We start from the raw sequence: 25,173 nt of genomic DNA, 5'->3' as shown, positions 1-25,173 counted from the left end.
CTAATGAACTGGCAGCAGCCAGCGTCATCTCACAAGACCCTCGGGTGCCGTGAATGTCAATCAAGCAAGCTACGGAATTTGCCGCCAATGTTTTTCTTGTAAAGTGTATGGAAGCTGGATGAATTAGATGCCAAAAACCAACCACTTTCATGTGGTATTGTACAGAAAGGACCACTTTTTTTCTCCTCCATTTGAAAATGTGGGCGTTATCATCATTACTGTCTGATTCCAATCAATGCAAGTCATCAGAATCAGGTAATACACCAACTTATATTCTTGTGTTTGTGAAAGAAAGACATCTATATGTGTTACACATGCTTGTATTATCATTAAACACATTTAACTTGTTTACAAAAATGTCTCTTTCATAAATAAATAAATATAAATGATATATATAAATGAGGTAGATCCCCTCGAGTTGGTCAATTGAAAAGTAGCTCGCCTGCAGAAAAAGTGTGGGCACCCTTGTTCTAGATTCTCACACATTTCAGGAAACATTTTTATTATAGTGTTGTTTTTTTTTCTGGAGAAACATTGTAGGAATTAAACTTGGTTGGGCTTTATGTTGTCAATGTGTTTTATCGTTCATGTACATTTTCATGTACATTCTGGGTGTCTCATTTAGTAAAAAAAACGATTTAATAAAATTCCATTCCTTTTTTTAAGGTGGTCTGTCATAACGTTTTTAGCCATTTAGACATGATTTTGAGGTTTTGTATTTGTCATGTCTTTGGGATCATGTTCTGTTTAGTTATGTTCTGTTTTCTTTTTGACTCCATTAGTTCCTGTTTTTGCGCACCCTGGTTTTTTTTTTGTTTCCATGCTTACCAATTAGTTCCCCTTTTATGTCAGGGGTCGGGAACCTTTTTGGTTGAGAGAGCCATACAAGCCAAATATTCTAAAAAGTATTTCCGTCAGAGCCATGTAATAATTTTTTTAAGACTAAATACAACTAAATGCGTGCATTTTTAAGTAAGACCAACATTTTTAGAGAGTATAATAAATCTCTTATTCTTTTTAAAGACATTGTTATTCTGAAGCTAACCAACAATTAATAAAATACTTCTTTCCATTAATGCAACTTCTTGAACGGGTGCGGTAGAAACCGGATGGATGGATTAAAATGCATGAGAATGTTTTTATATTTTGAACGTTATTTTTAACACTGTGATTACCAGCGGAATTATTCATTACCTTTCGTTTTAAGCAATGTCAGCTAAGATTTATCTGAGAGCCAGGTGCAGTCATCAAAAGAGCCACATGTGGCTCTAGAGCCATAGGTTCCCTACCCCTGTGTTATGTGTTCACAACTCACGCACCTGATTTGTTTGGACTCACGCACCTGTCAATCACTGCACCACCATTTAAGCCTGTAGTCGCCAGGCAGTCGGCCTGGCGACATCACCCCTCTACCACCTTGAGTTTGAGTTTATTTCGAACATGCAAGCATACAACATGATACATCACAATTTCTAGTTTCTCTTTTCAACATGTTCGAAAAGGAGTAGGAAGAAGCAGAGTTTATTTAATGCTATTCCTTTTCTTTACATAACGGTTGCTAAAACTTTTGTTCACTTCCTGTTCTCAATGTATTCACAATGTATACTCCATAAGTAATCACAATACAAATAGATAAATAAATAAATAATCGGTGAAGTAAATTTTATTCCATACGATGAGATAAGTCAGATTATTTTGAGAATTAATTGGTGAGTAAAATCAGAATGTTTATCATGGTTCTTCATTTTTGTACTTTGTAAACACTTCCAGTTTGAAGAGTTTCTTGAAGTGGATCATATTAGTACATTGTTTGATTGCTTTGCTTAATCCATTCCATAATTTAATTCCACATACTGATATACTGAAGGTCTTAAGTGTTGTACGTGCATACAAGTGTTTTAAATGACATTTTTCTCTAAGATTATATTTCTCTTCTTTTGTTGAGAAGAATTGTTGTATATTCTTGGGAAGCAGGTTATAGTTTGCTTCGTGTATAATCTTAGCTGTTTGCAATTCCACTATGTCGTGGAATTTCAGTATCTTTGATTCAATAAATAAAGGGTTTGTATGCTCTCTATACCCAACATTATGTATTATTCTTTCTCCTCACCCTCGACACCCCATTGGTATCCATGTTCCTTTCTCGTTCCATGTAAGTTTTTCGTTATTCATGCCATCGTGCAAGTTTTGAACCTCCGCTGAGAGCGCCTTTTGTTTGTTCCTGTTTGAAGTAAAATTAAAATATGTCATTAATTTCACGTCGTGTCCGGTCCATTGGCTTTGGACCACGGGAAAACAGTATTAGTGTTCCTAAAAATCAGATATCCAGGCCCTCGGACACATTTTTTTCTCTAAATTTGTCCCCCCCGAGTCAAAATAGTTGCCCAGGTCTGTAATAGACCCTTTGCTTGTTCTGTGTGCACAGGTGAAGACTGAGTATGCCCAACTCCAAGATACGCTTGGTGCTGTGACGCAGGAGAGAGATTTAGCTCAGTGGGAGAGGAACCAGCTCCAAGGCAAACTGGAGAACCTAGAGCAGGTGCTCAAGGTGAGTACGGCAGCGTCACGTGTGCACAAGTACATCTCCCTTCGCCGCCCCCCTTCTGTTGCTTGTGTTCCCATTCACCGGTCTAATGTCCCTGACGTGTCTGTTGCCTTCCAGCGCCGCACGGGAAGGTCTGACCAGGAGCAGTGAGCGATTAGACGCTCGGAGCTATTTCGATATTTTATGTTTCCTCGCCCTTCCTTAATTGCCTCTACCCCTGCTAGAGTTAAAAGGTATCAGCTGCTATGTCCGTCCAAGAAGGCAGTGCTGTTTTGTCCACCGCAGTTTTGTTGGTGGGACGCTTACAGACAAACATAGAAACGCTCACCCAGTCCTCCACTTTTTCGGACATTGATTGATGCATGAGGTGGAGCGGATTTGTGAGACCGCCACGATGATCCTGTCCCCCGCACATATCCACCAACACATATTACCCTTCAGCTTCCACTGGCACCAACATTGGCTCCTTTCACTTTGCTGCCACAGACGTTCACTCTGGGATATGAATGGATGACACGGGCGTATTGAACACCATTTTATGTTGGAGTTTTGGATGAGGCACAAGTGTTAGGATCCGTTGCCCGGATTGTGTTCCTGTTCGGTTTTGGACTCCCTCAGTTCTTGTTTTGTGCTCACCTGGATTCGTTTTCTGTCACCATGGGTGCCGATTGGTTATTGTAATGATGGGGTTGGATCAGTAGAAGCATTTAACCTACTCGGTGGTCTAGTGGTTAGAGCAGGGGTAGGGAACCTATGGCTCGGGAGCCAGATGTGGCTCTTTTGATGACTGCATCTGGCTCTCGGATAAATTTGAGCTGATAAGTGAAGTGAAGTGAATTATATTTATATAGCGCTTTTCTCTAGTGACTCAAAGCGCTTTACATAGTGAAACCCAATATCTAAGTTACATTTAAACCAGTGTGGGTGGCACTGGGAGCAGGTGGGTAAAGTGTCTTGCCCAAGGACACAACGGCAGTGACTAGGTTGGCGGGAGCGGGAATCGAACCTGCAACCCTCAAGTTGCTGGCACGGCCGCTCTACCAACTGAGCTACGCCGCCCTAATTATTCATTATTCAAGTAATGAATAATTAGGGTCCGCAGGCCCAAGTCCTTTGCCATGGGCCAAGGACCCTATTGAAACTGGTGCGTTTTATTATTATTCCGCACCTATGCGCTGTAATTTGACCCCTTTAACATGCTTCAAAACTCACCAAATTTGACACACACATCGGTCTGGCATGCCTTCCCAACTTATTAGGCAGCCAAACCAGAAAAATCAGAATTGCGAGGCTAGCGCCCCCTAGGAAGGAAAGAAAAACAGACTGCTTGTAACTTCCGTTAGGAATGTCGTACAGACATGAAACAAAAACTGTCACGTAGGTTTAATTTAGACCTACATTTCCTAATTCTACCTTCTAGGGCAGGGGTAGGGAACCTGCGGCTCTAGAGCCAGATGTGGCTCTTTTGATGTCTACATCTGGCTCTCAGATAAATCTTAGCTGACATTGCTTAAAACGATAAGTAATAACTGATTCCGCTGGTAATCACAGGGTTAAGAATAAAGTTCAAAATTAAAAACATTCTCATGCATTTTATTCCATCAATCCAAGAAGTCGCATTAATGGTAAGAAGCATTTAATTTATTATTTGTTAGCTTCAGAACAACAATGGTATTAAAAAGAATAAGATACTTATTATACTCTAAAAATGTTAGTCCAACTTAAAAATGCGCACATTTAGTTGTATTCAGTGTTAAAAATATTGGTAACACTTTAGTATGGGGAACATATTCTAAGTAACAAAGACTTAATTAGGAGTTATTTGGACATTAGGGGACCATATAAGGGTTAGGGTTACTAATAAGCAATAATTCTGAGGTTATAAAGGAAGACTCTTAGTTAATGGCTTACTGCTTGTAAAATAAGGCCATGCAGAAAAAGGCATTAATAAGTACTTAAAAATGACTAATTAAGAGCCAATATGTTACGAATTTGCATGTTAATAAGCAACTAATTAATGGTGAATATGTTCCCCTTATCAAAGTATTACCAAAATATAATATGGCTCTCACGGAAATACGTTTTTAAAATATTTGGCTTTCATGGCTCTCTCAGCCAAAAAGGTTCCCGACCCCTGTTCTAGGGCAAAAATCAACAGGAAGTTGGAAAAAACCCCTTCAAAACAAAATGTTCGCAAAAAATTCAATTTTTGCCTCTTTGAGCTGAAATTTGGCCCCCTTAAAATGCTTCAAATCTCACCAAACTTGGCACACACATCAGGACTGGCAGAAATTGCGATCTAATGAAAAAAAACACAAAAAAAAAACAAAAAATTGCGCTCTTGCGCATTTTTTGATCAAAACACAGCAAAAACTGCTTCGAGGAAGAAAACACAGACAAAACTGCTTGTAACTTCCGGTGGGAATGCTGGAAATATATGAAACAACAACTTCTATGTAGGTCTCACTTAGACCTACATTTAGATAATTGACATCCTTCGGCAAAAATCAACAGGAAGTTAAAAATTACCCCTTCAAAATAAAAGTTTCGTAAAAACCCGTCACCTTTTTCAAATGTAAACTCTTCCGAGTGCGTTTGTCGTTTCGCCTTCAAACTCGCACAGAAGAGAGATTGAACCCTTTTGATTAAAACTATCCAACAAAGTTTTGATTACTGCTCCAGTTTTGATTTTACGCGCCTTCAAAGAACCCCTGCGCAAAGTTTCCTAAAAAATGTCATTTTTGCCTCTTTGAGCTGTAATTTGACCCCCTTAAAATGCTTCAAAGTGCAAGTTAAAGCTCTACTATGCAAAGCGAAAGCCATTTATCAACAACATCCAGAAACACCGATCTGTAATTTGACCCCTTTAACATGCTTCAAAACTCACCAAATTTTACACACACATCAGGACTGGCGAAAATTGCCATCTAATAAAAAACAAACCCCAAAAGTCGAAATTGCGCTCTAGCGCCCCCTAGGAAAAAAAACAGACAAAACTGCTTGTAACTTCTGTTAGGAATGTCGTAGAGACATGAAACAAATACCTCTACGTAGGTCTGACTTAGACCAGGGCTTGGCAACGGCCTATGGCGGACCCGACCAACGGTGCTTGCAGCTTTAATTCCACTTGTAATCACAGTGTCAAAACTAATGTTCAAAATATAAAACATTCTCATGCATTTTTAATCCATCCCTTTTCTACCTGTTCAAGAAGTTGCATTAATGGTAAGAAGTGTCAGGACTTTGACTTGGATTTGTTTTGCTTCTTCGATGCAGAGAATATTTGGAACGAGCCAGGCGTGAATGTACATTAGTTAATTTATTTACACTCTATAAGACAAAAAAAAAGAGAAAACAAAGGGCGTGCTCAGTGGCGGATAATAATCTATACTAAACCCCAAACAAAACAGCACAATGGCATGACTATATACAAATAAACAAAAGATACTATCAATGGTACAAAACAAACCAAAAACTTGCACAGGGGCATAGATATAAACAAGATCTTACGTGGCGTGGTCAAATCAATATTCAGCATGGCAAAGAAAGGTAGGTGCATGGTCTTGAGGGTTCGATACAAAGTCCGGTAGGTAGGTACGTAAGTGGGCAGTAACTAAGCAAAGTTCCCAGGCTGACGAACAGTGTGTGGCGCATTATGAAGCAGAGACCCCGGACTGTTGAACGACTGAAGTTCTACATAAAACAAAAATGGGAAAGAATTCCACTTTCAAAGCTTCAACAATTAGTTTCCTCAGTTCCCAAACGTTTATTGAGTGTTGTTAAAAGAAAAGGTGATGTAACACAGTGGTGAACATGCCCTTTCCCAACTACTTTGGCACATGTTGCAGCCAAGAAATTCTAAGTTAATTATTATTTGCAAAAATAAATAAAACATTGATTAGTTTGAACATCAAATATCTTGTCTTTGTAGTGCATTCAATTGAATATGGGTTGAAAAGGATTAGCAAATCATTGTATTCCGTTTATATTTACATCTAACACAATTTCCCAACTCATATGGAAATGAGGTTTGTACGTTCTAAAAGTCAAGCCCGCGTGCCTCCTCTATTTGTTAGGAAAGTCCCAATTACATCACTGTCGCTGAGGTAAGGGGGTAATCTCGACAACTCCAGTTAGACACAATATAAGATTATAGAATAAATTAAAATTCTAGTCTAGACACAACACTGATAAAAACAACTGGCAATCTTTTGGATTGCCAGCTTGCATTTATACAAAAATACCACAATTGACAATAATTTATATCAACAGCCCTTAAGCATAAAGTTATGATGATAATATATACATAATTATTCTAACACAGTCCAGAATCGGGACCCGGCATCGGTTGGGGACATCTCTGCGCTGCTGACCCATCTCCGCTCGGGATGGTCTCCTGCTGGCCCCACTATGGACTAGACTCGCACTATAATGTTAGATCCACTATGGACTGGACTTTCACTATATTATGCTAGACCCTGGGGCGGCCTAGCTCGGTTGGTAGAGTGGCCGTGCCAGCAACTCGAGGGTTGCAGGTTCGATTCCCGCTTCCGCCATCCTAGTCACCGCCGTTGTGTCCTTGGGCAAGACACTTTACCCACCTGCTCCCAGTGCCACCCACACTGGTTTAAATGTAACTTAGATATTGGGTGTCACTATGTAAAGCGCTTTGAGTCACTTGAGAAAAGCGCTATATAAATATAATTCACTTCCCTTCACTTCACCCACTCTACGTCCATTGCATCCAGTCTCCCCTAGAGGGGTTTGAGGGGGTCACCCACATCTGTGGTCCTCTCCAAGGTTTCTCATAGTCATTCACATTGACATCCCACTGCGTTGTGAGTTTTTCCTTGCCCTTATGTGGGATCCGAACCGAGGATGTCGTTGTGGCTTGTACAGCTCTTTGAGACACTTGTGATTTACGGCTGTAATATATAAATAAACATTGATTGATTGACATTGTGATGCGGGGGGTTGTTCCCCCAGGATGCAGACGGACTCCGGACACAGCTTGAAGGTAGGAAAGGATTTATTTGAACAAAAAATCAGGGAGGAAAAAAAACAAAACGTGCTCATAGCACGGAAGGCAAAGCTTTAGGGGGCTAGCATACAAAAAGAGCCTAGCATCTGCGCTGCTGATCCGCCTCCGCTTGGGATGGTTTCCTGCTGGCTCCGCTGTGAACGGGACTCTCGCTGCTGTGTTGGATCCGCTTTGGACTGGACTCTCGCGACTGTGTTGGATCCATTATGTATCGAACTTTCACAGTATCATGTTACACCCGCTCGACATCCATTGCTTTCGTCCTCTCCAATGTTCTCATAGTCATCATTGTCACCGATGTCCCACTGGGTGTGAGTTTTCCTTGCCCTTATGTGGGCCTACTGAGGATGTCGTAGTGGTTTGTGCAGCCCTTTGAGACACTAGTGATTTAGGGCTATATAAGTAAACATTGATTGATTGATTGAACTCTTATACGTAGCAAACTAGGAAGCCACACTGTGTGTGTGGCGAGGAACGTGAATAAAATAGCACTCTGATTAGTGCCTGGCAGCAGGTGAGCATCCCAGACACTAATCAGAGGCAGCTGCAACCAATCGGCACCCATGGTAACAGAAAGTGAAGTGAATTATATTTATATAGCGCTTTTTCTCTAGTGACTCAAAGCACTTTACATAGTGAAACCCAATATCTAAGTTACAATCAAACCAGTGTGGGTGGCACTGGGAGCAGGTGGGTAAAGTGCCTTGCCCAAGGACACAACGGCAGTGACTAGGTTGGCAGAAGCGGGAATTGAACCTACAACCCTCAAGTTGCTGGCACGGCCATTTTACCAACTGAGCTAAACCGCTCAGCTTTACATCGCACAATTAAATAGTATTCTGGACATCTGTGTTGCTGAATCTTTTGCAATTTGTTCAATTAATAATGGAGAAGTCAAAGTAGAAAGATGGAGGTGGGAAGCTCTAGCCTTTAACTAACCCAGGGGTTGCACAAAACAGGAACTGAGGGATTCCAAAACCAAACAGAACCTGATCCGGGCAACGGATCACAACAAGAAGTAGGCTCACTGTGGAATTTGCTCACCCTTTTCATGTAACTTGACTAAGAACTGAGGATGCGATTATTACTCCCTGTAATGAGACTCCTGAGAGGCATTTTGCCACCTAAAGGGGGCAGCAAATCTAGCTCTTTTTTTTTTCTGATTTCTGCTTGTTATCACTCGGATGTTGTCACAAGGTCGCTGTGGCCAACGGTACATGTGAGAATGCTGCGCACTTAATTGTGTCATGCATTGACAAACAAATTGTGTGACTGCGAAGGTATCCATTCTGGTTAGCAGGTTCGGGGTTGCAGAGACCCCCGGACTTGAAAGGCAAACAGAACCTGGACTGATTTCCGGTCACAGAGCAATTGATGCTACCTCAACTGCATGCGACAAAAAAACGTTTGTTCCAAGCTTACACTAATGCTTAAAAGGGCTGTTTGAAACCTGCTCAAAGTTACATGTTTCAAAGTAAAAATTATAAGAAGAACACCACCAGCATACTTGCCAACCCTCCCGAATTTCATTGCCCCTCCCGAAAAACTCCAACATTCTACCGAAGTTCTCCCGATTTCCACCCTGACAACAATATTGGGGGCGTGCCTTTAAGGCACTGCTTTTAGCGTCCTCTAAAACCCGTCGTCACGTCTGCTTTTCCTCCGTACAAACAGCCTGCCGGCCCAGTCACATAATATATGCGGCACACGTAAGTGAATGCAAGGCATACTTGGTCAACAGTCATACAGGTCACACTGAGGGTGGCCGTTTAAACAACTTTAACACTGTTACAAATATGCACCACACTGTGAAACTACACCAAACAAAAATGACAAATCAAATCAACTTTATTTGGGACGGCGTGGCGCGGTGGCAGAGTGGCCGTGCGCAACCCGAGGGTCCCTGGTTCAAATCCCACCTAGTACCAACCTCGTCACGTCCGTTGTGTCCTGAGCAAGACACTTCACCCTTGCTCTTGATGGGTGCTGGTCGGCGCCTTGCATGGCAGCTCCCTCCATCAGTGTGTGAATGTGTGTGTGAATGGGTAAATGTGGAAGTAGTGTCAAAGCGCTTTGAGTACCTTGAAGGTAGAAAAGCGCTATACAAGTATAACCCTTTTTTTTAATTTATTTTATTTATTTTTTTTAATTTCTAAAGCACATTTAAAATTTACCACAGGGGTAGCCAAAGTGCTGTACAATGGACAGGTTAAAAGATAATACCGAGCAAACAACACAACACAAACAGAACATGATAAAACACATTTCGGGAGAACATCCGCACCGTAACACAACAGAACAAATACACAGAACTCCTTGCAGCACTAACTCTTCCGTGACGCTACAATATTGTTAGAATAATTATGTTTATGTAATAGCGTGATGTTGTTGCGCTATATTACGAACTAGACAGGGTGTTATGTTTTATTTTGAAGTATCGGTTTTATTTTGAAGAGCCGGATGCCCGGTGCGGGAAGTGCCTTTGCTGTTTTTTCGGTCGTTTACTTCCTCTTCCTTTGGACTTTTGAATGAGAAGGTAATAGACAATGACAAACACATTTTCGGAGAACATCCACACCGTAACACAACGTAAGAAATACCCAGAACCCCTTGCAGCACTAACTCTTCCGGGACGCTACAATATTGTTAGAATAATTATGTTTATGTAATAGCGTGATGTTGTTGCACTATGTTACGAACTAGACAGGGTGTTATGTTTTATTTTGAAGAATCGGTCTTATTTTGAAGAGCCGGATGTCCGGTGCGGGAAGTGTCTTTGCTGTTTTTTCGGTCGTTTACTTCCTCTTCCTTTGGACTTTTGAATGAGAAGGTAATAGACAATGACAAACACATTTTCGGAGAACATCCGCACCGTAACACAACGTAAGAAATACCCAGAACCCCTTGCAGCACTAACTCTTCCAGGACGCTACAATATTGTTAGAATAATTATGTTTATGTAATAGCGTGATGTTGTTGCGCTATATTACGAACTAGACAGGGTGCTATGTTTTATTTTGAAGTATCGGTTTTATTTTGAAGAGCCGGATGCCCGGTGCGGGAAGTGTCTTTGCTGTTTTTTGGGTCGTTTACTTCCTAATCCTTTGGACTTTTGAATGAGAAGGTAATAGACAATGACAAAACACATTTTCGGAGAACATCCGCACCGTAACACAACGTAACAAATACCCAGAACCCCTTGCAGCACTAACCCTTCCGGGACGCTACAATATATACACCCCCCCGCCCCCCCCCCACCCCCACCACCACCACCACCAAACCCCATCGGCTACCCAATCCCTCGAATTCGGAAGTCTCAAGGTTGGCAAGTATGTTCCCATTCGTGCTTTGACAGAAAATATATGTGGTAAAACTTACTATATTTTTCACAATTACTACTTTTGTGTAACGATTCGTTTTACCGCCCGGAGAATAAGTTTGGTGTTTCCAGTGGTCACTCACCCTGTCTCGTCAACACGTACGCGCAGAGAGTGCGTGTACATATACAAGAACAGTCCAACAAATAATTTGCAGTAATGTTATCAATCAATCAAAGTTTATTTATATAGCCCTTAATCACAAGTGTCTCAAAGGGCTGCATAATCTAACAACACCCAAAGCTACATCATACTAGTTACATCTCCGGTCCTCTCCAAGGTTTCTCATAGTCATTCACATTCACATCCCACTGGGTGGTGAGTTTTTCCTTGCCCTTATGTGGGATCTGAACCGAGGTTGCCGCTGTGGCTTATGCAGCCCTTTGAGACACGTGTGATTTAGGGCTGTATACATAAACATTGATCGATTGATTGACTAATTTACATTGGAAAGTTAGCGCCCTCGAAGCATCCGTGTTAAGCATCCACACTTGTGGTTTACAATCTGGTCCTGACCAAAAGAGTAGGGTTGCCAACCGTCCCTTGAAAAACAGAATCAACCCGTCGTATTTGGGAACCGATGTGCATTTCTGTTTTTTTCATCTTCGTCCGGACAGAAGGATGACACGAGATGCTTCACTGAACCAAACGTTGCTTTGTTACAAGCGAGCATCATTAGTCAGGTCTGCAGTATCTCCAGTTAAAAAATGAAGGACCCCCTAACCCGGAGAAGCCTTCTGTCTCAGTCTGGGTGTGTGGTAAGTCAGGACAGCACAACCTGACCATGTAAGGAGATGTCCGAGATGAAAGTGTCTGGAAAACAACTGCTTTAAGTCACAACTCAAATGTCGGCGTTGAGCTCAACAGGTAGTCTCTTCTCAAGCATATGGTTATCACAGTCCCAATTAAAGCCTATTTTCCTACGAGAAGTGATCCAATCCACCTGTGAATATCGAATAAAGGGGCCTTATCTATTTATGTGCTCAAACTGAAATACCACTATTTAATTAAACTTGGTGGTTTGCCTTATCAAGACTCCGAGGCACTCTTGTTCACGAGTGAGGGAAGAGTGGATTTTGAGATCGACAGGCGGATCGGTGCGGCGTCTTCAGTAATGCAAAGGCTGTATCGATCCGTTGTGGTGAAGAAGGAGCTGAGTCGGAAGGAAAAGCACTCAATTTCCCGGTAGATCTACGTTCTCATCCTCACCTATGGTCATGAGCTTTGGGTTATGGCCGAAAGGACAAGATCACGGGTACAAGCGGCCGAAATGAGTTTCCTCCGCAGGGTGGATCAAAAAGAGACGACGGAGACGCTTCCCAGAACCAAACGTTGCTTTGTTACAAGCGGGCGTCATTATTCAGGTCTGCCGGGGAAGCCAAACCATCAGTTATGTATTCCTTCTGTCTCAGTCTGGGTGTGTGGTAAGTCAGGACAGCACAACCTGACCATGTAAGGAAATGTCCGTGTGTAAGTGTCCGGAAAACAACTGTTTTAAGTCACAACTCAAATGTCAGCGTTGAGCTCGACAGGTAGTCTCTTCTCAAGCATATGGTTATCACAGTCCCAATTGAAGCCTCTTTTCCTTTTGCATGATCTACCAGTTACAATGGTAGTCTAATTAGTTACTGTGGGGGGAGGTGTGGCCAGCGCGCCTTCAGGAGCAAAGGTCACCGCCTCCGTCTATGGTGCTGAGGACGAGCACCGTCGGACGGAGGCGGGGCATGTGCTGACGGCGAAACACGGCTGACAGGTGATTAGATTTCACAGCTGGTACGTGTTAATATAGTCATCTGTTGTCTTTAACAGTAAGTGGCCGAGAGCAGGGGAGGACTGGGAGAGACTGAAAAGTCACGGATTTCTGAAAATACTTTTTGATGCATTCTTGAGCATTAAAACTTTGTTAAAAACTGCACGCCTGGCTACAGTGACGTGTGTACAGTGGAACTGCTAGGAAGCAACTTCTATAGTTACTATGGTAATCTAATTAGTTACTATGGTAATCTAAGTTACAGTGTTTCCAAAGTGGCCAGCCGGAAATGTGGGTGTCAGGGTCAGACACAGATTTTTACAACAAAGTTCTAAAGCTTAGAGATGTATTGGATTGTGGGTGTTTTGTTGTTGTTGTTGTTTTCACACTCATATTTTCCTGTTTGTTTCATTTTTGTTGCGTTTCGCATGATTGTAAAATATGTCGATCGAAGCGGGTGTGGTGTTCATACAGTATGTTGTCAATATTCACTGTTTTATCGTTCATAGTTAATATTGTAAATACCACGTTCTTTATCTTCATGACCATTCTAGGTCTCATGTAGTTAAAAAATTTAAAATTCCATTCCGTTTTCAATGCGGTTTGTCATAACGTGTCTAGCATTCAATCAGACAATATTGGGAGGTGTTGTATTAGCGTTCCAAAAAATAGATATACTGGCCCCCGGACACATTGTTTTCTCTAAATTTGGCCCCCCGAGTCAAAAGAATTGCTTACACTGCAAAAAGTCAGTGGTCAAAAACAAGATTTAAAAAATACAAAAATGAGGGTTTATTTACCTGAACTAAGCAAAATTATCTGCCAATATAACGAACATTTGGCTTGTCAAGACTTTCTAAAACAAGTCAAATTAGCTAACCTCAATGAACCCAAAAATACCTCAAAATAAGTATATTCTCACTAATAACAAGTGCACTTTTCTTTGTAGAAAAAACAAATATGAGATTTTTTTGCTCAATATGCTGAAAAATATTCTTAAATGAAGTAAACGCTAGTGCAGTTATCTTGAAATAATGATACGCGCTCGGCATTACATTTCTTGAAACCAGCAAGCTTATACTAATAACACATTTATTTTTCTTAATGGAAAGGCAACAAGGCAACCGCTTGTTACTCTCGGGGTGTCCTAGCCGCTCAGGCAAATCATATGGTCTAAAAATGCATTTTTTCATCGACAACATGACATCATAGCGCCAAGTGAGTGCTCTTTCTGTCAATTAGTGCATATATATACAGCCCGGTCGCTGGGGAGTGTGTTTGTGAATATGCCCATTGTCTTTGGATGTAGTGATGTAGTGCCCATAGGCCTGGGGCCGATCTGCATGCAAAGCTCGACTTCCGGGTAACGATGAGGAGGGAGGGAGGTTAAAACCCCTGTCAAACACAGAGCGTTATCTGCGTATAAAAAGCGGTGGCACCTGCTCATACTTTTTTATACCCGGACAATTTCGTTTTTCCCGGGAATGGTTGGCAACCCCTAAATTCATGACCAGCATTTTCCCTTTTTTGGGGGGTTATTTTTGCTATTTTGGCAAAATAGCGGCTGCCCCCACTATCGAGGGGTCACAGTAGTTGATGTCGCTCTGTAATCGGATCAGTACATTCTCTGTTACACGAGTGGAATGCGTGGTGAAAGACTTGAGATGCACTTTGCCTTGGATCTTGGCAACACTAACATTATGCCCCTCCCACCCCCCTACCATAACCCCCTTCCTCCCCCCGGGTTCTCCAACCTCTCTTCCCTTTGCGGACAGCATATGCGTGAGGCTGCGGAGCGGAGGCAGCAGCTGGAGTTGGAGCATGAGCAGGCCTTGGCTGTACTCAATGCAAAGCAGCAGGAGATTGACCTGCTCCAGAAGGTAAGATAAGTCGGCTCGACCCTTACGAAGGTGGTGTTGTTTGCTGAGTCAGCATTGGTGTTTATGGTTGAACAAGCGATGGCAATGCGTTCCAGTTCAGTGCCGGTCGAGCAGTCGGCGTCTCTCCCGAAATTTCATCCCTGGTCCTACATGAGGTGTCCGCCGTGACTCCCGTCCATCTCACACCACCAAACCTTCTCCCCAAACCAGCACTCACGTTGCAAAGTGGTTTTCCGAGGCGGTTTTGGTTCTTTTCTGTGCACCGGAGCTGGCTTTAGTGCATACTTGCCAACCCTCCCGGATTTTCGGGAGACTACCAAAATTCAGCCCCTTCTCCCGAAAACCTCCCTGGACAAATTTTCTCCCAAAAATCTCCCGAAATTCAGTCGGAGCTGGAGGCCACGCTCCATGCAGACCTGAGTGACGCTTTCCCACAATATAAACAGCGAGCCTGCCCAACGACGTTATAACTGTAGAATAACCGAGGGCGAGTTCTTGGTTTCTTATGTGGGTTTATTGTTAGGCAGTTTCATTAACGTCCTCCCAGCGCGGTAACAACACACAACAACAGCAGTCACGTTTTCTTCTACCGTAAAGCAGTCCGTCTGCCTTAACAGCGATGTTGTTACACTCTTAAACAGGACAATACTGCCATCTACTGTACGTTTTGGGCCAGGCTAGGGAGAGATGGAAGATTCCAGACTCTAGTGCAGGGCTCGGGAACCTTTTTGGCTGAGAGGGCCATGAAAGCCCAATTTTTTAAACTGTATTACCGTGAGAGCCGTATCATATGTTTCAACACTGAATACAACTAAATGCATGCATTTTTTAAGTAAGACCTACATTTTTAGAGTATAAGTCTTATATTTCATATCATTTTTATTCTGAAGCTAACCAATAATAAATAAAATACTTCTTTGGCAACACTAAATTGGTCCTAGTGTGTGAATGTGAGTGTGAATGTCGTCTGTCTATCTGTGTTAGCCCTGTGATGAGGTGGCGACTTGTCCAGGGTGTACACCGCCTTCTGCCCAAATGCAGCTGAGATAGGCTCCAGCAACCCCCGCGACCCCAAAAGGGACAAGCGGTAGAGAATAGATGGATGGACTTCTTACCATTGATGTGACTTATTGAACAGGTGCGGTTGAAAACGGATGGATGGATGGATTAAAATGCATAAGAATGTTTTATATGTTAAACGTTATTTTTAACACCGATTACTGGCGGAATTATTCATTACTAATCGTGTTAGGCAATGTCAGCTCAGATGTATTTGAGAGCCAGATGCAGTCATCAAAAGAGCCACATTTGGCTCTAGAGCCAAAGGTTCCCTACCCCTGAACTAATGCATTAAAATGAAAGCACTTTTGTGCGTGCCACACAGCAATGCATCATCAGGGCATGGTTAGAAAAATAGTGACAGAGAATAAAACAAGGATGGACAATTCAACCCTTAACTCAACAATGAGTAGATGAGTGTTATGTGTGTGTTTTTTTGTGTAAATAAATGAACACTGAAATTCAAGTATTTCTCTTATTTTTATATATATATATATATACTCCTCCCCTTTTAACCACGCCCCCGCCCCAACCACGCCCCCCACCTCCGGGAATCGGAGGTCTCAAGGTTGGCAAGTATGCTTTAGTGTCAAGGCGAGTTAGGCAAAAGGCCGAGATTGTTGATAGTGTGAACGTGATGGGAATTGTCACCGGTTCTTTCTCGCTCTGGCTTCACAGTCGACCACTCACAGGCGGCTTTTTCTCCTCTCGTTAGCAGAAGCTCATTACGGCTTTATCTGCTTTCCTATGTTCCGCGTTCCCCCCCGTATTTAATTGCCTGCAAAGTAGATTTATGAAAGTGCTAAGTCGACGGATGCGTGCATGTTTTCTCTCAACAGATGTTCATCTTTTTGAATAAAACAGTTTTTTCTGCTACATTTATTCGACGTAGGGTTGTACGGAATACCGGTATTAGTATAGCACCGCGATTTTTTTGTGTCCTGGGCATGACTTTAAAGTGGAGACTCCTCTACGGGATCTTGGGGCACTAGGAGGATAGCCCCTTTACTACTGTAACCCCAGGTGGCCCTTGGCAAAGGCCTAGAACCGGACTGCCCCTTAGCCAGGGATACGGTGAAGACCTCAACGGCGGAGCTAGCGGAAGACAGTATTTCTTTTAAAGCACTACCGCAACGGCTGCGATGGCGGAAGAAGGCTGCAGCAGAAAAAGGTCCCCTAGTCGTCACGCACAGGCATCCTCCATAAAGGGATACACCCCTACCCGGAGGATCGACATACTCGATACTAATGAATCATAGTCGGTACCATACCACCTCTGAAAAGTACCGGTCCGCCATTCCCCCACACCCACCGTCGTGTCACTGCTGGTTTACGAGCAGACGAGCATGTTCAGCAGCGCACGATCACAGAGTACTTTCAAGCAGACACAGTGTGTAGACAGAAAAGGGAGAACGGATGCATTTCGGTGTAAAAACTAACAATAAAGGTGAAGTTATAACACTGAAACGCCCTCAGGAAGAGGTGCTTTAAAACATGGCTAGCTAGTTAGCGGCTAAAGTCCATCCGCAGTCTACTTCTAAATCACTATTCCTCGTCTCCATGGCGACAAAAAAAGGAAGTTTGTTAAAAGTATCAACCCTGCAGGACGAGGAATAGCTAAATATGCTTCACTACGCTCCGTAGCTCACCGGCGTCACAATGTAAACAAACGCCATTGGTGGATCTACACCTGACATCCACTGTAATGATACCAAGTACAGGAGCGTATCTTGTCGATACTACTATGATTACGTCAATATTTTTTAGCATCACAAAATCTTTTGAGTTTTTTTAGTTTATATTATTCTTTATAAACTCAGAAAATATGTCCCTGGAGACATGATGACTTTGAATATAATATTGGTATCGGATTGATGCCCAAATTTGTGGTATCGTCCAAAACTAATGTAAAGTATCAAACAACAGAAGAATAAGTGATTATTACATTTTAACAGAAGTGTAGATAGAACATGATAAAAGAGAAAGTAAGCAGATATTAACAGTAAATGAACAAGTAGATTAATAAAACATTTTCTACCACTTGTCTTTAGTAATTTTGACAAAATAATAGAATGTAAAATTACCCATTTTATTACTGCATATGTCAGCAGACTAAATTAGGAGCCTTTCTTTGCTTACTTACTAATAAAAGCCAAGTTGTCTTATATGTTAACTATTTTATTTGAAGACAAACTTGCAATAAAAAACAAACCTGCAATAAAAAACATGTTTGATGGACCCTAGGATTTTTTTTTTTTGTTAAAATAAAGCCAATAATGCAGTTTTTTGTGGTCACCTTTATTTATAAAAAAAATATCAAAAAGTAGCGAAATACATTTAGGTTCCGGTACCAAAATATTGCTAATTTGACATTACGTGGTTTACTTACTAATAAAAGCCAAGTTGTCTTATATGTTCACTATTTTATTTGAAGACAAACTTGCAATAAAAAACAAACTTGCAATAAAAAACATGTTTGATAGACCCTAGGATTTTTTGTTTTTTGTTAAAATAAAGCCAATAATGCAGTTTTTTGTGGTCACCTTTATTTATAAAAAAAATATCAAAAAGTAGCGAAATACATTTAGGTTCCGGTACCAACATATTGCTAATTTGACATTACGTGGTTTACTTACTAATAAAAGCCAAGTTGTCTTATATGTTCACTATTTTATTTGAAGACAAACTTGCAATAAAAAACAAACTTGCAATAAAAAACATGTTTGCTGGACCTTAGGATTTTTTTTTTTTTGTTAAAATAAAGCCAATAATGCAGTTTTTTGTGGTCACCTTTATTTATAAAAAAATATCGAAAAGTAGCGAAATACATTTAGGTTCCGGTACCAAAATATTGCTAATTTGACGTTACGTGGTTTAAAAAAATAAAATAAAAAGCATGGACGTTTATTGCTTTCATAACCTAAGTTGGAAAATTAGAGAGGTGAATACATTACATCTAAAACGGTGGTGTTCAACCTTTTTACAGACAGGGCCACAAAATATAAAAATGGAAGTATACAGGAACATTGAAGGACTATATAGTACAGGGGTAGGGAACCTATGGCTTTAGAGCCAGATGTGGCTCTTTTGATGACTACATATGGCTCTCAGATAATTATATTTATATAGCGCTTTTCTGTAGTGACTCAAAGCGCTTTACATAGTGACACCCAATATCTAAGTTACATTTAAACCAGTGTGGGTGGCACTGGGGGCAGGTGGGTAAAGTGTCTTGCCCAAGGACACAACGGCAGTGACTAGGATGGGGAAGCGGGAATCGAACCTGGAACCCTCGGGTTGCTAGCACGGCCACTCTCCTAACCGAGCTATGCCGAGTAACCGTGTAATACTCTTCCATATCAGTAGGTGGCAGTCGGAAACTAATTGCTTTGTAGATGTGGAAAACAGCGGAAGGCAGCGTGCAGGTAAAAAGGTGTCTAATGCTTAAACCAGGGGTAGGGAACCTATGGCTCTAGAGCCAGATGCAGTCATCAGATAAATCTTAGCTGACATTGCTTAACACGATAAAATGAATAATTCCACTGGTAATCACAGTTTCAAAAATAACGTTCAAATTATAAAACATTCTCATTTATTTTATTCCAACCATCCGTTTTCTACCGCACCTGTTCAAGATGTCGCATTAATGGTAAGAAGTATTATATTTATTATTGGTTAACTTTTAGAATAACAATGTTGTTAAAAAGAATAAGAGACTTATTATACTCTACAAATGTTGGTCATACGAAAAAATTCACAAATTTAGTGGTATTCAGTGTTGAAAAATGTTATTTGGCTCTTACGGAAATACATTTTAAAATATTTGGATTTCATGGCTCTCTCAGCCAAAAAGGTTCCCGACCCCTGACATAGGACAATATGTGTTAATATCTGGGAAAAAACACCAACATCGTAGCTTTGTGTTATAGGTATAACAAAGCAAATTATATTAATTCATCATTATTTTATTTTTATTCTATATTTTATTCACCTTTCAGTCACCTTCTTTGAATCATATGCCTCCGTAAAACACTTTGAATTGCCCATTGAAATATAAAATCTTTTCCTATTTGTAATTTTTTACTAATATTGTTATTATAGCACACTGCAAAAACAGTTATATGCCAAACAAACTCAAATTTTTTTCATAAAAAAATTTGCTTAACTAGAATTTTTAAAACTATATTTTTTTCTTGTGACTTTAACAATATTATGAGTCCTAAAATAGGAATTCAGGTCTAAGTTTAAGCAAATTGTTCTTAACACATAGCTGGATTTAAGTAACGAGTACCTACCACAGGGTAAGATTAAGCCATATTTTATTGGAATAGAGTCAATTATTATTAGATTGGGTTAGATACTTATTATATTCACAAATTGAAATAAAATGTACTTTTATGAGACTCGATTTAAGCAAATTATTATTACATAATCTAGATTTAGGATTATCTTTCTTTATCGATAAAAAATAAATACTCTTAAAATTACAAGTTGTTTTAATGTTATGCTTGTTTTAAGCTGAAATCTGTGATTCCTACATATACTGAACAAAAATATAAACACTTGTTTTTGCTCCCATTTTCATGAGTTGAAGTCAAAGATCTTAATTTTTTTTTTACTATATATACAAAATATATATTCCTCTCAAATATTTTTCACAAATCTGTGTTAGTGAGCATTTCTTTTGTGCCAAGATAATCCATCCCACCTCACAGGTGTGGCATATCAAGATGCTGATTAAACAGCGTGATTATTGCACAGGTGTGCCTTAGCCAGTCCACAATAAAAGGCCATTCTGAAATGAGCAGTTTTGCTTTATTATGGGTTTTAGGGGGTGAGAAAAGCAGTTAATATCTGGTGTGACCACTATTTGCCTATATGGTTGTTGATTGTGGCCTGTGGAATGTCGGTCCACTCTTCTTCAATGCCAAGTTGCTGGATATCGCCAGGGACTAAAACACTCTGTCGTACACACCTGCTGGATGCCGAGGTCCTGGACTGCTGTGCGTGGTATTCGGTTGTGAGGCCGGTTGGATGTACTGCCAATTGTTTGAAACGCCTTTGGAGACAATTTATGGTAGAAAAATTAACATTCAATTGACGGGCAACAGCTCTAGTGGACATTCCTGCAGTCAACATGCCAACTGCATGCTGGCTCGAAAGTTGCAGTATCTGTGGCATTGCGCTGTGTGCCAAAACCGCACATTTCGGAGTGGCATTTTATCGTGGGCAGCCTACGGCACACCTGTGCAACAATCACTCTTTTTAATCAGAATCTTGATATGAAAAATTCAAGGTAATATACAGTCGTGCTCATAAGTGTACATACCATAGCAGAATTTATGATTTCTTGGCCATTCTTCGGAGCATATGAATGACAACACAAACTCCTTTCTTCCACACATGCTTAAAGGTTGTGTGAATCTATGTATTGGCAAATCTCAATTCCTTGGATATCTTTTTATACCCCTTTCCTGTTTTATGCAGTTCAATTACCTTTTCTCGCAGATCCTTTGACAAATCCTTTGCCTTCCCCTTAACTCAGAATTCAGAATCATCTGTGCATTACTGGATGAAAGATGTAACGGTCTGTCAGAAGCCCAGAAACTCACTGACCTTTTATACACACACATGAATTACAAAAAAACATGACACAGGTGAAGTTTGGAACCTTGATTAGCCATTCAAACTTGTTTGTGTCAACTTTTGTGTGCGTTATCAGATCAGAGTCACTCGGGTCACTTTGTATCAGGGTCATTTGGGTACTTTCTTTTGTCATTTTGATTTTAAAAGAGTAAACACCGTTGTTTGCCAATAAATAGCTTCACACAACCATTAAAGGTCTACTGAAACCCACTACTACCGACCACGCAGTCTGATAGTTTATATATCAATGATGAAATATTAACATTGCAACACATGCCAATACGGCCGCTTTAGTTCCCAAAATTGGAGTTTTAAATTTCCCGCGAAGTGTCCTGTTGAAAACGTCGCGGAATGATGACGCCTGCGCGTGACGTCAGCGGTTGTAGCGGACATGTTCTTCCAGCGCCGATCGCGGCTAAAAGTCGTCTGCTTTAATCGCATAATTACACAGTATTCTGGACATCTGTGTTGCTGAATATTTTGCAATTTGTTCAATTAATAATGGAGACGTCAAAGAAGAAAGATGTAGGTGGAAAGCGGTGTATTGCCAGTGTTTCTTTGTTTACATTCCCTAAAGATGACGGTGAAACTTTAATATGGAACAGAGCGGTCAAGCGAACATCATTCTCTACCACATGTCAACCGGAAGGTTTTGGTGAGAAAATTGTGATAATAAGTCGGATCTTACCGTGGACATGAGCGGAGCTTGTGCCGTTCCTCCTGCAGCTGTCAAAGAGGCAGCTGCGACTCTCTTGGCTCCTCCGTGTCTTACCTCGGAGACACTGGCGTTCACCACACCCCTCCGACTTTCAGGTATGACAATATAATCTCACTAAAACACTAGTAACACAATAAGCACATAAGGGATTTCCCAGAATTATCCTAGTAAATGTGTCTAATAACATCTGAGTTGCTCCCACTGTCCTCGTCTTTTTTTTTTCTAGTCCTTCACTCTCACTTTCCTCATCCACGAATCTTTCATCTCGCTCAAATTAATGGGGGAATTGTTGCTTTCTCGGTCCGAATCGCTGTCGCTGCTGGTGGCCATGATTGTAAACAATGTGAGGATGTGAGGAGCTCTACAACCCGTGACGTCACGCGCACATCGTCTGCTACTTCCGGTACAGGCAAGGCTTTTTTATTAGCGACCAAAAGTTTCAAACTTTATCGTCGATGTTCTCTACTAAAGCCTTTCAGCAAAAATATGGCAATATCGCGAAATGATCAAGTATGACACATAGAATGGACCTGCTATCCCCGTTTGAATAAGAAAATCTCATTTTAGTAGGCCTTTAAGCATGAGTGGAAAAAAGTTTTTTGTGTTATCATTCATATTCTCTGAGGAATGGCCAAGAAATCATGAATTCTTCCAGGGTTTCTAAACTTATGAGCATGACTGTAATTGATATGATGCCTGGATACCCATCAAAGTTCCTCTTGGACAACTCATTTTTGGACCTACGATCACAAAATACGACGTCTTCATTTCATTCCATTCACGTGTCGACGCTTCCACACCATCCTCAGCTGAAGCCGTTCAATGTGTTGATGCTTCATCTTGTCTTGGGTGTGTTTGTCTTTACAGTTAAATGGGAATTGTCAAATGTCCTTGTAAGAACTTCTAATGGCTTCTCAAAAATGTTACGCACCATAGATTTGCCTTTTTTTCAGTCTGCTCCCAATAGTCCTTTGTGAAAAAGTGTGAAGGACTTTAAAGTGAAGTAACCATTTCATCAATCAATTGCCTCAAACTACGTCCAATGTGTTTCTTGAAGGGGAACTGTACTTATTTTTGAATTTTGCCCATCATCCATGTGTGATTATAACACATGACTTTCCATTTTCTGGGAATTTAAATAGTAAAAAACTGCTAGTACAAGGCAGTCAACACATCAGGTAATGGGACTGATCTATTCCAACGATAAATCCCTCGAAAAACATGCCAAAAAGGTTCAAATTGCATGGTGTTGTCAGGCTTGTCCCTGACAGTTTGACTATGTTTGAGTTTTTTCCTCTGCATTTGTCTTTGTTTCCTCTGTGTGTGTAGTGTTTCCTGTCAGCGCTCTTATTTTGTTGGTTTCCTGTCTTTCTCCCTGAGTGCTGTGTACCCTCAGCTGCGGCTGATTGGCACCTGGCCACACCTGGTGTCAATCAGCCCACTCCCATTTAGACCTGTTTTCTCCTCCAGTCTCGTGTCGTTGCAGCGTAGCGGTAAGCTATATTTGGTAGCTCTGTGTACCTTACTGTCTTTTGTTCCCTGCTTCCAGTTTTGTTTGTTCATAGCCTAGTTTGTTATCTGCTTCGTGCGCACTTTTTGTTTCTACCCTTTGTTTGGTTTTGTTTTAGTGTGTAAATTAAAACCATGTTTTCTTATTCAATGCCTGCCTCCTTCTCTGCATTTTGGGGTTCGTCACAAACAAACTTTGACAGGTGTGACCTGCATAGTGACCAAGCTGTTAGTGATGGGAATCTTTGTGCCCCTAACGATTCGATCCGATTTCTGGGGTGATGATTGTCGATTCAAACCGATTCTCACAATGTCTGGCTTACTACCACCAGCAAAAACATGCACCGTTGGATAGATTGATCGGCAACACTAAACATTGGCCCTAGTGTTGTCTGTCTATCTGTATTGGGCCTGCAATGAGGTGGCGACTTGTCCAGGGTGTACACCGCCTTCCGCCCAAATGCAGCTGAGATAGGCTCCAGCACCCCCCGCCACCCCAAAAGGGACGAGCGGTAGAAAACGGATGGTATAACAATTACAATGTGTCCTGACGGGGGGATTGTTGCGGGGATTGTTCTCCCGGGATGCAATCGGACTATACTGGACACGACTTCAAGGTAGGAACATTATTTTAAGGATTCAAACTCAAAGTACTACAAAAAACACTCAAGTCGAAGGCACAGCTTAAAGCAGGAAACAAAAGCTAAGACTTAGCATAAACTATGGACATAAAACATGAAAAATACTCACTAAACTGTGGCTTGAAACAAAGAGCAAGAACTATGGACATGAAACAAAAAGACTTTCTGGACACAGCATGAATCGAACAGCATGGTCTAAAACAAGAAAAGTCTAAACAGGGCAATGTCACCAGGCCGACTGACTGGCAGAGCAGGCTTAAATAATAGTCTCTGATTAGAGCAGGTGCGTGATCCGAAAACGTGGGACAGGTGAAACTAATCAGTCGTCATGGAAACAAACAAAGGGAGTTCTCGGACCTCAGAATTTGGATAAGGTCCGAGATATAATGAGGTGCCAGTCCATGTAAAGCTTTAAAACCAATCAGCAAAGTTTTAAAACCAATTCTAAAATGATCAGGGAACCAGTGCAAAGTCTGAAGAATTGGGGTTATATACTCGTGTTCCTGGTCCTTGTTAAAAGTCGCGCTGCCGCGTTCTGGACTAACTGCAACCGGGAAAAAAGCATTTTTTTGGCTAATGCCAGCGTAAAGTGCATCGCAGTAGTCCAGGCCACTTCAAAATAAAAGCATGCACGACTTGTTCAAAAAGGTTAAAAGATTAAAAACGGTTTTACCTTTCTTTAAAGACGAAAATTCACACGCTACCAACTTGGTACTAAATAGCTCTAAACTTGCCGCTTAATAAATTCGAACACAGCATCAAACCAACACAAAATCACTAGAAAGCTGTAACGACCCGGGCGCAGGGTGATGCGGATTTCGTTCTCCCAGAAATCCAGACAGGCTTCGGACACAGCGTGCAGGTAGGAAAAATTATTTATTAAGAAATAAATCAGACAGACCAAAGAAAAACGTGCTCACAGCACTTAAGGCAAACAACTAAAAGAGCTAGCATGGGAGCTAGAAAATAAAGAGCCTAGCGTGGAAGCTAGCAGGTAGCGAGCAGGA

The 25,173-nt window shown here is 41.2% G+C and overlaps 1 protein-coding gene across 20 annotated transcripts in view; it reads left to right on the top strand.

The window, feature by feature from the left end:
• rimbp2b (RIMS binding protein 2b) overlaps positions 1–25,173 on the top strand; it is a 329,543-nt gene that overhangs the window by 233,209 nt on the left and 71,161 nt on the right. For 17 of the 20 annotated variants that reach the window (XR_009807576.1, XR_009807577.1, XM_061906901.1 and 14 more), the window contains 2 exons: positions 2,426–2,548; positions 14,489–14,593. Coding sequence is in view for 18 of the 20 variants with exons in the window: in XM_061906901.1 (XP_061762885.1) it covers positions 2,426–2,548; positions 14,489–14,593 (228 nt within the window). In the remaining 2 variants the exon portion in view is untranslated. The remainder of the gene's footprint in view (positions 1–2,425; positions 2,549–14,488; positions 14,594–25,173) is intronic. The other 3 variants (XM_061906907.1, XM_061906903.1, XM_061906908.1) reach the window with 1 other exon arrangement.

The sequence above is a fragment of the Nerophis ophidion genome, linkage group LG07 (genome assembly GCF_033978795.1).
Source record: "Nerophis ophidion isolate RoL-2023_Sa linkage group LG07, RoL_Noph_v1.0, whole genome shotgun sequence".
In the NCBI taxonomy this organism is placed as follows: Eukaryota; Metazoa; Chordata; class Actinopteri; order Syngnathiformes; family Syngnathidae; genus Nerophis; species Nerophis ophidion.
This window is presented reverse-complemented; position numbering and strand designations above follow the sequence as displayed.